The sequence below is a fragment of the Ornithorhynchus anatinus genome, chromosome 2, assembly GCF_004115215.2.
Source record: "Ornithorhynchus anatinus isolate Pmale09 chromosome 2, mOrnAna1.pri.v4, whole genome shotgun sequence".
NCBI lineage: Eukaryota > Metazoa > Chordata > Mammalia > Monotremata > Ornithorhynchidae > Ornithorhynchus > Ornithorhynchus anatinus.
In genome coordinates, this window is record NC_041729.1 from 55,533,647 (window position 1) to 55,546,809 (window position 13,163).

The 13,163-nt window shown below is 53.2% G+C and overlaps 1 protein-coding gene and 1 non-coding gene across 2 annotated transcripts in view; one reads left to right on the plus strand and one right to left on the minus strand.

Moving 5' to 3' along the window:
- LOC103170737 overlaps positions 1-13,163 on the minus strand; it is a 124,232-nt gene that overhangs the window by 79,704 nt on the left and 31,365 nt on the right. Inside the window, exons 12-22 of the mRNA XM_029051572.2 lie at positions 12,170-12,322; positions 10,964-11,108; positions 8,255-8,413; positions 7,106-7,230; positions 5,484-5,756; positions 4,532-4,690; positions 4,249-4,433; positions 2,558-2,740; positions 2,276-2,367; positions 2,012-2,175; positions 508-667 (exon numbers count right to left, since the gene is read on the minus strand). Coding sequence (XP_028907405.1) covers positions 508-667; positions 2,012-2,175; positions 2,276-2,367; positions 2,558-2,740; positions 4,249-4,433; positions 4,532-4,690; positions 5,484-5,756; positions 7,106-7,230; positions 8,255-8,413; positions 10,964-11,108; positions 12,170-12,322 — 1,798 coding nt within the window. The remainder of the gene's footprint in view (positions 1-507; positions 668-2,011; positions 2,176-2,275; positions 2,368-2,557; positions 2,741-4,248; positions 4,434-4,531; positions 4,691-5,483; positions 5,757-7,105; positions 7,231-8,254; positions 8,414-10,963; positions 11,109-12,169; positions 12,323-13,163) is intronic.
- Positions 1,114-1,251, plus strand: LOC114809661. The gene has a single exon (XR_003757438.1). It is a non-coding gene; the product is annotated as a small nucleolar RNA SNORA7 (small nucleolar RNA).

Below are 13,163 nucleotides of genomic sequence, written 5' to 3' on the forward strand. Positions count from 1 at the left end.
CGCCGGGGGAGACACGGGGGAATCAGGTTGTCCCACGTGGGGCTCACAGTCTTAATCCCCATTTTACAGATGAGGGAACTGAGGCACAGAGAAGTGAAGTGACTCGCCCACAGTCACACAGCTGACGAGTGGCCGAGCCGGGATTCGAACTCATGACCTCGGACTCCCAAGCCCGGGCTCTTTCCACTGAGCCACGCTGCTTCTATTAATAAAACTAATAGTAGTAATCGTTAAGTGCTTACTGCGTGTCAAGCACTGTACTGAACTCTGGGGTAGACACGAGGTAATCAGGTCCCATACGGGGCTCACAGCCTAAGTCGGAGGGAGAGCAGGTATTAAATCCCCGTTTTGCGGATGAGGGAACTGAGGTACAGAGGAGTGAGGTGACTTGCCCAAGGTCACCCCGGAGACAAGTGGTGGAGCTGGGATTAGAACCCAGGCCCTCTGACTCTTAGGCCCGTGCTCTTTCCGCTAGGCCACGCCGTTCCCCACCCTCTGCGGACCTACCTTCCATTTGGAGTTTTTTCTTCGGATGGAGGAGCTTCAGCTTGAACGTCCTCTGCCGCAAGCTGAAACCGAGGTCAACGCTGACATCCCTCTGCAGCGCCGACTTCGGTGTCCCCATGAAGAAATACAAGGCGGCTTCCCCGGGGATCCAGCTGTCCTTCTGGAAACAGAGGGTGATCTGACCCACTGAGAGCCCCAGCTAAACACTGGAAATGATGAAAATTCAGCTGTCCCGTGGCTTCGACTGGGTTTTCTCCCTCATCTGACTTCCCAACCGAAGCCTCCGATCAGCGTTTCTCTTGAAATCTCACCCAGATAAGTCCCCCCGAAAGAGAGGAGGCCTGACGGGAAGGAAGGCTGCCTTGTTTCAGTTTCCCTGGGCTCTCTGTCTACCTCAGACTGTAAGCTCTTGGCGGGAAGGGAACATTTCTTAAGTTTCGGTTACATTCATTCAGTGAGTCAATCATATTTACTGAGCACTTACTGTGTGCAGAGTACTGTACTAAGTGCGTGGGAGAGTACAACAATAAGCTCCCTGTCCACAGGAGCTTTCGGTCTAGGGGAGGAGACAGATTATTAATATAGATAAATTACAGGTGCTTAGTGTCCCTCTCAGGGTCACCCCTGGAGAGTTTCCAGTCCTCTACCAGTCTTGGCTACGGGAGGGAGAGTCAAGCAGAGGCCTAGTCATTCCATTCCTAGCTTGGCCAGTGGCTAGGGAATGGAAGGCAACCTGCCACAAGTCAAAACTCACCTGTGCCGGGCAGCAGCGGCCCGGGAGAGAGTCGAAGATGGAGACTCAGGTTTACTGCGCGGAAGGCGGCGACGGTAAACCACTTCCAGATTTTTACCAAGAAAACTCTATTTTTAGACTACCAGAATGATTGCGGATGGAGAGCAGGGCGTTCTGGGAGAGATGCGTCCGTGGTGTCGCTATGGGTCGGAAGCGACTCGACGGCGTAAGACAAGACAGATGCCTAGTACAGCGCTTCGCACACACTAAGCGCTCAATAAATACGACCGAACATGTACATAGACGGTTGTACTACCCAAGTCGCTGGTACAGTGCATCGGATTGAGCAAACACTGAATAAATACCCTTCTTCTCACTACTACCGTTCGTTTATTCGATCAGGGCACTGTACTAAGCGCTTGGAAAGTCCAATTCGGCAACAAATAGAGACGATCCCTACCCAACAACGGGCTCCTGGTCTAGAAGACTGCCACTGTGACTACTCTGCCACTAGGGAGAGTGGAAAGAGATCTGCAGAGCCTATTTCCTGCAGCTCTTACTCCTCCTGCTTCCGAAGGAGAGGACCCCTGACCCACCCACACCCCTAAGGTGCTGACCCGAGCCACTGACGGTAAATAGGAGGGGCTCCTTCCCTCCCTCCCTCTAGACCGTAAGCTCGCTGTGGGTCGGGAGTGAATTTTTTGTCATATTGTACTCTCCCGGGCGCTTAGTACAGGGCTCGGGATGAAGCACGCACTCGATAAGCCCTACCTGGGGAGAGAAGGTATAGGCCGCTTCCAGCAGGTACTGCTGCAACTCTTCATCTCGCCTCTTCAGAGTGACGGCCGCGGTCACCGGAACGGAGAGCAGGAAGGGCTGCCCTCCGGCTCGGAAAGACGCTTGCGAGCACAGCTGCCAGCCCCACGTCCTCGACCCTGGGCAGGGGGAGCGGGTGGCTCGGTTCGCACGCGGGGCCGCTGGCCATCCGCCCCGGGCTTCTGTAACCAGGGACCGCCTCCCACTCCGGGTACCTGCCTTCCTCCTCGGCGCAGGTCCCGGAGTCAGGAGAGTCTTGAACTCGGTCGATATTCTTCACGCTGTGCCCGGTCACCAGATAGAGCTTAGAGCTGGAAGGGCACAGACAGTCTGAACTGATCAACTCTGACTATCCTCTCCTTTTAGAGCCATTTGATTCCCTTTCATTTCGGCCTCCCCACCTTTTCTGAATCAGAGCCCCGAGGACCGTCATTTCTGAGGCACAATCCTCCCCTCCCCACCGTACCCGTTCTTGGCCCCTCACACCTCCGTCACCGTCACCTGAAATTCAGCAGCTCCATGGCGTCCTCAGGGGTGTTGAGGAATATCTTGAGCTCCCGTCCCTTTTTCACCTGGATTCCTCCATCCAGGCTGGTGAAGGTACGAGCGCCACTCACCCACTTCATGCCCGACGCCCCCAGGGGCCCAGCCGCGCCCATCTGGGCAGAGATCTGGATAAGGGCACTGAGGAAGATGAGGGAGACACGGAGGTGGCCGAGGGCACGCCCGGAGGGGCAGTGAGAGGGGAATCCAGGACACCCGATTCAACATTCCCTTCAACCGACCAATCGATCAGTGGCGTTAATGGAGTAGTTACTGTGCTTGGGAGAGTATAGTACAGTGGAGCTGATAGACACATTCCCCGTCCACTAGGTCAACCCTCACACCTCCTAAATGAGCCCTTCCCAGACTCGGCATCCCTACGTGGGTGATGTCACGCCCTCCACCAACACCGACTACTCCGCCCTACTCCGGAAATCCTCTCTCTGATTTGCACTCTTCATTCTTACACCCCCGGCCATTGCACCTTCTTCATTTAAGTCCACATTTCGCGTGTTGACATTGTTTCTGTTAGGCCTATCCCTTCCATTAAATTTAAAAGGATTTGGATGTCTCCGTCCTCTTTCGTAAATCCTCGCAGTGCCTATCCAAAATAGTCTCCGCGGAATAACAGTTGAACTGGTATTGCTGCTGTTAATGTTGCTTCTAATAAAGTGCTTACTATGTGCCAAACACTGTACTACGCGCTGGGGTAGATACAGCATCATCGGGTCATAGTCCCTGTCCCAGGTGGGGCTCACAATCTAAGAGAAAGGGAGAAGAGGTATTAAATCTCCATGTTACAGATGAGGAAACTACTTTGTAATGGTATTCGTCATGTGCTTACTGTGTGTCAAACGTTGTTCTAGTCAAGCTAATCAGGCCAGATACAGTCCTTGTCCAACATGGGGTTTACAGTCAGGTAAAGCAGAGTGGCTCAGTGGAAAGAGCCCGGGCTTGGAATCAGAGGTCATGGGTTCTAATCCCGCCTCCGCCACTTGTCAGCTGGGTGACTCTGGGCAAGTCGCTTAACTTCTCTGGGCCTCAGTCACCTCATCTGTAAAATGGGGATTAAGACTGGGAGCCCCATGTGAAACAACCTGACTACCTTGCATCTACCCCAGTGCTTAGAACAGTGCTTGGCATATAGTGAGCACTTAACAAATACCATTATTATTATTATTATTATTATTAAGTAGGAGGGAGGACACGTTTTGAATCAACTTGCACTTGAGGAAACTGAGGCACGGAGAGTTAGGCAACTTGCCCGGGACCTTTGTGTCCCCCGGGACACATTTTCAAGTCTCTCTGTGGCAGAGGCTCATCTGTTCGGGGGGGGAGGGGCAAAGTCGGGGTCATACGGAGAAGCAGCGTGGCTTACTGGACAGAGCACGGGCCTGGGAGTCAGAAGGACCTGGGTTCTAATTCCACCTTGACATCTGTCTGCCGTGTAACCTTGGACAAGTCACTTCCCTTCTCTCCACCTCGGTTTCCTCACCCGTAAAATCGAGATTAAGAGTGTGAGCCACATGTGGGACGGGGACCGTGCCCAGCCTGATTAACCTGTATCTATCCAAGCGCTGAGGACGGTATTTGGACAATGGTAAGCACTTACGCACCGTCACCATCATTATTATCATTGTTGTTATTACCTGGGCTTGACGTAGCCATTCGCGGAGAAATCCAAGGGCTGCGGGAAGTCCGCCACCCCCCGCACCCGGACACGGACGGCGGCCGAGGCGTTCAGAGCCAATCGCACCGGGAGCCCAGCCAAAGAGGGGAAGCTGAGCTGCTCCGTAGCCAGGCTCAGCCTTCTGGTCACTTGCACCTCCTGACCCTGCAGCCACAAGGGTCAGCCAAGGTCAGCGGCCCCGTCCTTCTCCGGCCCCGCCCTCCAACGGGGCCCCCGGGGAGGGAGAACTGTCCCCTCGGTACCTTTAGGAGCCTGACGGTCAGTTCGGCCAGGTGCAGGGAGTACCGCTTCAGATGGCCCCTTGGGTCCCCGCAGTCCACCAAGCTGAGCTCGTGCCCGAAGACCTTCATGCTCAGCTCACACAGCAGAGCTGCCTTCTTCTTGCCCAGCCTCCGGGTGACCTACGAGAAACGGGGTGGAATCCCCTCAGGACTGGTCTGGTTTGAGATGGCAGGGGCGGCCGAGCCGATGGGGAGGGGATGATGGCGAGTGGAGGAGCAGCGTGGCCTAGTGGATAGAGCACGGGCCTGGGATTCAGAGGACCTGGCTTCTAATTCCGGCTGTGCCACTTGCCTGCTGTGTGACCTTGGACAGGTCACTTAACTTCTCTGGGCCTCAGGGACCTCATCTGTATAAAGGGAATTAAGACTGCGAGCCCCATGGGGACGAGGACTGATGAGCTTGTATCTACTCCAGCCTGGAACAGAGTAAGCGCTTACCAAATACCATTAAAAAAAAAAAAAAGAAAGAGGTGATGGAACGGAAGAAGAGGGAGAGAATCAAGACTTCGGGCAGGTAGAATCAAAGGCTCACCCCAGCTCCGCAGGTGGAAGACTAAGCTCATTGTGAGCGGGGAGTACGTCTACCAACTCCGCTGCATTATACTCTCCCAAGCGTTTAGTACAGAGCTCTGAACCCAGTAAGCGCCCCAGAAACATGTCTGATGACAACGGGGGAAACTCCTTGAGCATCTCAGGGGGAGAATCTAGCATCGTACGATCAAGCCTCAGCATCTTCGCGGCTGTGACTTCCGAAGACAGAGCCCGTACCTGAGCCCTGATGCCACAGAGATCCTCTCCCATTTCCAAGGCCCACTGACCGTTAGACGCCTCACCCCGTGAACCGACACACCTCCCTGAAGGCAGGGATCTCTGAGGTGCCTGGTCTCCCCAACCTCCGGGCCCATTCCCTTACCTTCTGTTTTAACTCACTCATCTTCCTGGGGTCGCCACCCGGGCAACCGGGCTTGGCCAGTCTCCCTCTGGGCTTGGGTGTTTGAGGTTCTGAGGTTGGACCCTGCCCGTTGGCATTCGGCTTCTCCTCCCTGGCTTTGCCCGCTGTTTCTGCGGGGGGTTCCGCCGGGGCCTCGCTCTCCTCCCGGTTTGGGAAGTCTTCCCGGAGAGCCGCTGGCCGCTGACCAAACAGCTTGCGGACGAGCTCTTCGGCGTTTTCTAATCTCAGCGTGAGCTGAGAAAGGGGAATAGAAGCCCGACAAACTAAAAGGAGATAGTGGTGGACTTGAATCAAATTGGGGAGGGAGGTTAGGAGTGGAAGGGAAGAACAACGCAATCTAGTGGAAAGAGCACGGGTCTGGGAGTCAGAGGGCCTCAATTAATGTTGGTATTTGTTAAGCGCTTACTAGGTGCAGAGCACTGTTCTAAGCGCTGGGGTGGACACAGGGGAATCAGGTTGTCCCGCGTGGGGCTCACAGTCTTCATCCCCATTTTACAGATGAGGGAACCGAGGCACAGAGAAGTTAAGTGACTTGCCCACTGTTTCTAATCCCAGCTCTCTCGGTTGCCTGCTGTGTGACCTTGGGCAGGTCACTGAACTTCTGTGGGCCTCAGTTTCTTCATCTATAAAACGAGGATTCAATTCCTGTTCTCTCTGGGACAGAGAACACGTTCTCTCTCACATTCTGGGACAAAGAACGTGTCCGGCCTGATTCTCATCTACCTACCCCCTCGCTTAGTACGATGTTTGCCACACAGTGAATGCTTAACAAACGTTATTATATTAAATGATATTATACTATATGATTATTAGTAATAGTTATGCACCAGTAGAGACCATGCTAGAAAAGAGACCAATGGGAACAAGTGACATGCAGCCAGAGAGACACTCAGACCAAAGGACAGGCACCTGGAAGGCGAGTAAGTCCGATGGTCAGTACTGTTCTTTGGGGGCTCAAGTGCTCTGCTAGCCCACTTAGGAAGGAGTAAAATAAGCTGAATTCTGGTCTTGGAGCATGTGTACTGACAACTGTGACAGGTCGGGGGGGAGGGAAGTCACCCGGTTGGGGCTTATTTGGACAGCACACCCCAGGCCCAGTGCCTGGTATGGAGAAGGCCCAACGGTGCCCAAGCAACAAGGCCTAGTGGATAGAGCATGGGCCTGGAAGTCAGAAGGATCTGGGTTCTAGTCCTGGTTCCACCACACGTCTGCTGTGTGACCTCGGGCACCTCACTTAAATTGTCTGTTTCTCCGTTACCTCATCTGTTAAAAGGGAATTAAGATTATAAACCCCATGTGGAACAGGAACCATGTCCAACCCACCCAGGACTTTTTTCCACCCGGTACTTAGAACAGTGCCTGGCACACAGTAAGTACTTCAATTCCTCAATAATATTATTTTGATTATTGTTATACAACAGGTGCAGCAGGGGTGGAGTGGGGTAGTCACAGTATCCCTAGTTGGGTCATCCTACCAATTACTCCAGTGACCTGGGAAAAGGTGAGTGTCGGAGTTCACCCTCGTGTTTCCAGGCAGGATTCCCATTTTCTCCTCAGTAAGGGAGAAGGAAGACGGGTCTTACCTCCAGGAGGTTGACGGCCCGGCCCATCGAGTGCACCGTCAGGTTGGCCGTGATGGAACGGGGAAGGAAGGAGGCTGGAGTGAAGACCACGGCGGCTTCCAGGTTGGCACCGGCTCCCCCCGAGGCTACAGTGGGACAGATCGGCATTCAATAAATACCATCGATTGATCGATCAGAATTTCAGATTGGATCAGACTTTTGTACTGGGGTCCAACCTCCTCCGCCTCCCTCTCTACCTCCATCAGAGCACTTGGCAAATTTGAGTTTCAGCTGCCCAGGCACTCAGTCAAGCTTCGAGTCATGAGGGAGTACACACTCTTTCTCTCCAGAAGCCTGACATTTGTGATGACGGTAGTGCATTCAAGAACAACAACATAGTCTTTCTTGTAGTATGGGTCGCTGGAAAAGGAATTAGCAATTAGCTACAACATCCTTTTCCCTTTAAACCACCACACTAGAACCTTCGGCAGGGAACAATGCGGATTAATCTATTTGCTCTTCTCTTCCCTGCCTCTGTGGTCAACAGAAGTGAAATGGCCCAAAAGGCAGAGGGAAGAGGAGAAAGAGAAGCAGAGTGCTAATCCAAGTTGGACAATTAAGAGTTGTCTGTAGATGCTTTTGCTCATCAAAGTAGCTCCAGGGAGACTAAGCCTGGGCTCCAGATGGCCATCAGCTACTGAAGCAGGGCTGCTGGGCAGAGGGAAACGCTTCAAAGCAATCTCAGGGCTTCCCCTCTCACTTCCCCCATCTCAGCCCCCTCGGTGCCAGCTGGGATGGCCCCCAGACTCAGGAGAGCACGGTGGGGGCAAAGAGTGGGGCAGGAGGAGATTCCATCCTGGGTTGCCCCAGTTAGAGGAAAATGGGGAGCATAACCCATGAGGGCATTCTACCCTGTCGCCATCCGGTTATGTCTCTTGGGGATACAACTTACTTGCATTCAGTTGGAGAATGCGTCTTCCCCATCTGTCAGATGAGAAGAAAAATCTCCACCCTGGGCTGATTTCCCAAGGGTGCTTATAAAAAGATTCAGTAAAGCATCAGGCTTTTTTTTTTTTGTCTGCTAAAGGGATAAAAAGACGGAAGAGAGGGGATCCTTGGCGGCTGTTGATCAGGGAATACCCCCGGCCCAGAACAGGAGGGTCCCCACACCTGAACGGAAGGTGACGTCTGAATAGGAGGAATATTTCCAAGTCTCCAAGTCAAACTCTTGGCTGATGATGTCGTCAGGAAGGGCATCCCGGAGAGGCTGCTTCCGAGGGTCAGTGGTCTCCAGCAGCTGGGACAGATGACTCCACACGAAAGCTCCCACTGGAACCAGACAGAGGGTAGGGGGCACATCAGTTCCCCGAGCTCCTTGGGGAAAAGGGATGCGAAGGTTCCAACTGCCAGGCTACCTAGGGTCTCTCACCCCCATACCCATCCCAGCACGGCCCATGATGCACCTCAACCTCGCCATCAGGACAAGCTTCGGAAAACCATTAATCAATTTCACCCGCTGGCTCCCAGCATCTCTCAGAGGAGGGACCTGTTGACGGGAAGCCATCTCTCTAGGTGGGGAAAGGATCCTCTGTAGATCAGAGACTCGTGGGGAGGAGTCTGGGTCCTGGCCTTCCCCTTCGCTCCTCCCCTTCATCTCCACAGCCTGACCCTGCTCCGTCATTACTCCTGCTCCTCCATGAGAAACAGTATGGCTTAGGGAATAGAGAACAGGCCTGGGAGTCAGAGGGACCTGGGTTCTAATCCGAGCTCCGTCGCGGGTCTGCTGTGTGAACTTGGCTCAGTCACTTCACTACTCTGGGCCTCATCTGGAAAATGGGGATTAAGACTGCGAGCCCTAGGTGGGACTGGGGCTGTGTCCAACCCAATTACTCTGTATCTACCCCAGCGCTTAGTACAGTGCCTGGTATATAGTAAGTGCCTAACAAATAGCACTATTACTATTACTTTCCTAGCATCCCAGGCTCCCCAGAGAACCTGCCAGCTAACAACGGCAAGGAGCCGAGTTGTCTCCATAGAGAAATCGTGTTCAATTATCATGTCAAATAGGGAAAAACTGTTTAGTGCAGGAGGAGGCTCAGCCCAACCCAGCAATCCTGGTCTGCCCTGGCCACCATGGTCAGCCTGGACACCTACCCTACTTACACATTCTCCACCCCTGCCCAGAGGCTCACTCTCTCCCCCGGCACCAGGCCAGGGGAACTTCTTCCCTGACAATACTTGGGAGTAGACACCCCCTCTCTGAGCCACTCCGCAAGTTCCCTCACCCCAGGCAGGAGGGAAGCTGGGAGACCCCATAGACTCCCCCCAGCAGCCAACAAGCCAGAGGCTCTGATTATCGTCTGTTCCCCGAGCCCCCGGGAGAGGTTTAGAATCTGCAGCCAGAGCTGGGCGGGTGTGAATTGGAAGCAGCGGTCACACGTCTAATCTGTAAGCTCATCCTCTAGACTGAGCTTGTTGCGGCCAGGGAATGTGTCTGTTTATTGTTATACTGTACTCTCTCAAGTGCTTAGTACAGCGCCCTGTACACAGGAAGCACTCGATAAATACAATTGAATGAATGAAGGAAGGCCACATTCCCCATGCAGTAGCCACTCTCTGGACCCTGGTGGGGTTAGGATAGTAGGGAAGCCTCTGGCCAGAACCCGTAGTGGCTCCTGAGCAAATGGATCTGGGGAAGAATCTTCTTCCTGCACCGACTCCTGCTGGGCACTCAGCCCATGATTTCCCAAGCGAGGGGACATCTGGACAACCCACGTAAGCCCCTGGAGAGAAGGGAGCTCCCTAACCTGGCCCAATCAATCAATGGTATTCATTAATAATAAGTAATAATGGTGATAAAGCACTTACTTTGTGATTAGCACTTGTCTAAGCGCGAGGTAGATACAAGGTAATCAGGTTGGACACAGTCCCTGTCCCACATTCATTCATTCATTCATTCAATTGTATTTATTGAGCGCTTACTGTACGCAGACCACTGTACCAGTGCTTGGAAAGTACAATTCAGCAATAAAGAGAGACAATCCCTGCCCAGAAGAGGCTTACAGTCTCAGGGGGGGCGGGAGGGGGTCGTGAGGAAGACAGACATCAAAACAGTTAGTAGGAGGGTTTGGGAGGAATGCAGGGAGCAAATTGGGGAGTAGGAGGTGAAGAGAACCGGCAAGCGAAATAGAGAGAGTTGGTGGAGAGCAACTTTACCTTTTACTAAAATGGCAACTGAGTACCTGGAAATCATTCTGAAATAATCATTTCTGAAGGGGAAAGAAATCTGTCTTTCCTGAAGTTATCATTCTAAGTCTTCCAACATGGTAAAATATTAGTTGGCTCATATATCCGTTGCATCTGATAGTCTCGGAATTCCCCACCTGTACTTTCCATTGATCAGAAAACAGCATTCATACTAGAACAACTTAAAGAATGTATATTGAGAATTCTTTTTTGAGACTGCTAGGCAACACAGATGAGGTAACTGAGGCACAGAGAAGTAAAGCGACTTACCCAAGGTCACGCTGCAGACACGTGGCCGAGTCTGACTCCCAGGCCCGTGCTCTTTCCACTAGAACACGCTGCTTCCCTACAACTGGGAACTTACCGTGGACTATATTGAATGCTTGGGAGTGTACTACACAATAGAGTTAGTAGCCACAATCCTTGCCCACTAGGAGCCTACATCCAGCCTCTGACTTGCCTGAAATAGAAAGCATCACGGATATACAGCTGCCTACGACATGTGGTAGGGCCTAGGCTTGGCTTAAGCCACCCACCCGGATCCTCCGTATGCCGAGGATACTTCCCACGTCCCGTAATGACGGCTCTGACTCATCCTTCGGCCCAAGGATTGACCCAAGCATCACCCCTGACCTTGGCTGGATGACTCTTCTGCCAAAGTCCGCTGCACCTGGGTAAACACCTCTTCGCTTGGGCACTTCATCAGCTGGGAGTAGGCGCTGATTCGGATCTCCGGGTCTTCTCCCGTGGATCGATAGAGCCGGGCGAGCACGGAGCGCTGTCGTGAGCAGAGGAAATTCCAGCAGGAGGGATCTGGATTAGATTTAGGGAGGACTTCCGGCTGACCGAAAACCTGAAGCGTGCTCAACAGGGACCGGTTCGGGAGATGAATGAGGAACAGACTGTCTGACACAGCAGCTTTGAGTACCGATCTGTCCAGAATCAGGGGAAGTAATTTAAGGACGATGCTTTGCCATTCTTGACAAACAGGTAACCGTCATAGGACCCAAGAGGAGCCAGAATGGGCGGGGGGGCGGGGGCGGAGCGGGGACACTGGCTGCCCCATCCACCCGCTCCCAAGAGAAGAGCACAGAGGCAGCGTGACCTCTGTTGGAAAGCACAAGGGTCGGAGAGTCAGGAGACCCGGGTTCTAGTATTGGCTCCACCACTGGCCTGTTTGGTGACCTGGGGCAAGTCATTTTAATAATGTTGGTATTTGTTGGTATTTGTTAAGCGCTTACTAGGTGCAGAGTACTGTCCTAAGCGCTGGGGTAGGTACAGGGGAATCGGGTCGTCCCGTGTGGGGCTCACAGTCTTAATCCCCATTTTACAGACGAGGTAACTGAGGCACAGGAAAGTGAAGTGATTTGCCCACAGTCACACAGCTGACCAGTGGCAGAGCTGGGATTCGAACTCACGACCTCTGACTTCAAAGCCCGTGCTCTTTCCACCGAGCCACGCTTTACTTCCCTGTGCCTCAGCGTCCTCCTCCATAAAATGGGGATTCAATCCTCCTCCCTCCTATTCAGACTATGAGCCCCATGTGGATCAGGGACTGAGTCCAACCTGATTACCTTGTATCTACCCCAGTGCTGAGTACAGTGTTTGGCACAGAATAAGTGCTTAACAAGCACTCCATTATTATCATTACTAGCAGTGTTATTATTGTTATAAAATGGGGATTCAGCACCTATTCTCCCTCTCTCTGTGACCTTGAGCCCTGGGCCAGGGACCGTGTCCGCTCTGCTTACCTTGTAATCTGTGTCAATGCCAGGTACATATTCTGAGCTTCATAAACTCCTATATTTATCATCGTTAATATCATTAGCAGCCACTCACATCAGCAGAGCAGGGGAGGCGACGGAAGGCCTGAACGGCGGCCAGCCGCACGCCGCTGGGGTTGCTCTTCCGGGCCGCACAGGAGCTCAGGACCGGGATGAGGGGAGCCGCTGCCAACCCTGCGTTGCCCACAGCCTTCAACACGAGCTGCACCTGAAATACGGGGGAAACAAAAAGCCCAGTGGCACACCCAGGGCACCTCACCCCCACGGTCCACACCTCGTTTCCGGCTGCCGCAGTCTCTGCCCCCCTGCGCTCGTGGCTCCATTCGCGACGCCCCGATTCTGAGACCTTCAACTCCACGGGGCTGTGGGATGGGACAAGGCGTGGGTTTATTCGGCCTGAGGAAGAGCAGGCTCAGTAAAAGTCTCCAGCTGCCTAATACACGAGAAAAGGTGAATCGCTGTGTACTGTGGAGCCCAGAAAGAGGAAGCAGGTCCAGGTTGCAGCTGCAGGGATTTAGGTTAGAGGCATTAGGAAGAATTTCCTGATGGCACGAGCTCTACGGCACTGGGATCCACGGGATCTGGAGATGTTAAAGAAATGGGGTAGACAGCTCCCTCTAAATGATGATTTGAGGGCAGTCCTGCTTGGAGGCGGGGGATTGATTGATTGACTTCTAGTCCTGGGATCCTCTAGGGAGCCTAAGGGTTCACGTTTCTGCGAAATAGCTTTCCGACGGGTGGGTAGAGGGAGAAGAAGGTGTTTCCAGGACCGAACAGGGCACCTCTCTAGCACTAGCAGCATGGGAAGTCACGTGGCCTAGTGGAAAGAGCACAGGTCCGGGACTCAGAGGACCTGGATTCTCATCCCGGCTCTGCCACGTGTCTCTCGTGTGGCCTTGGCCAAGTCACATAAGTTCTCTGTGCTTCAGTTACCTCATCTGTAAAATGGGATTTAAGACCATGAGCCCCAAGCGGGACACGGACCGTGTCCGACCATGCATCTACCCCACCACTTAGTACAGTGCCTGGCACGTGGTAAGTGCTCAACA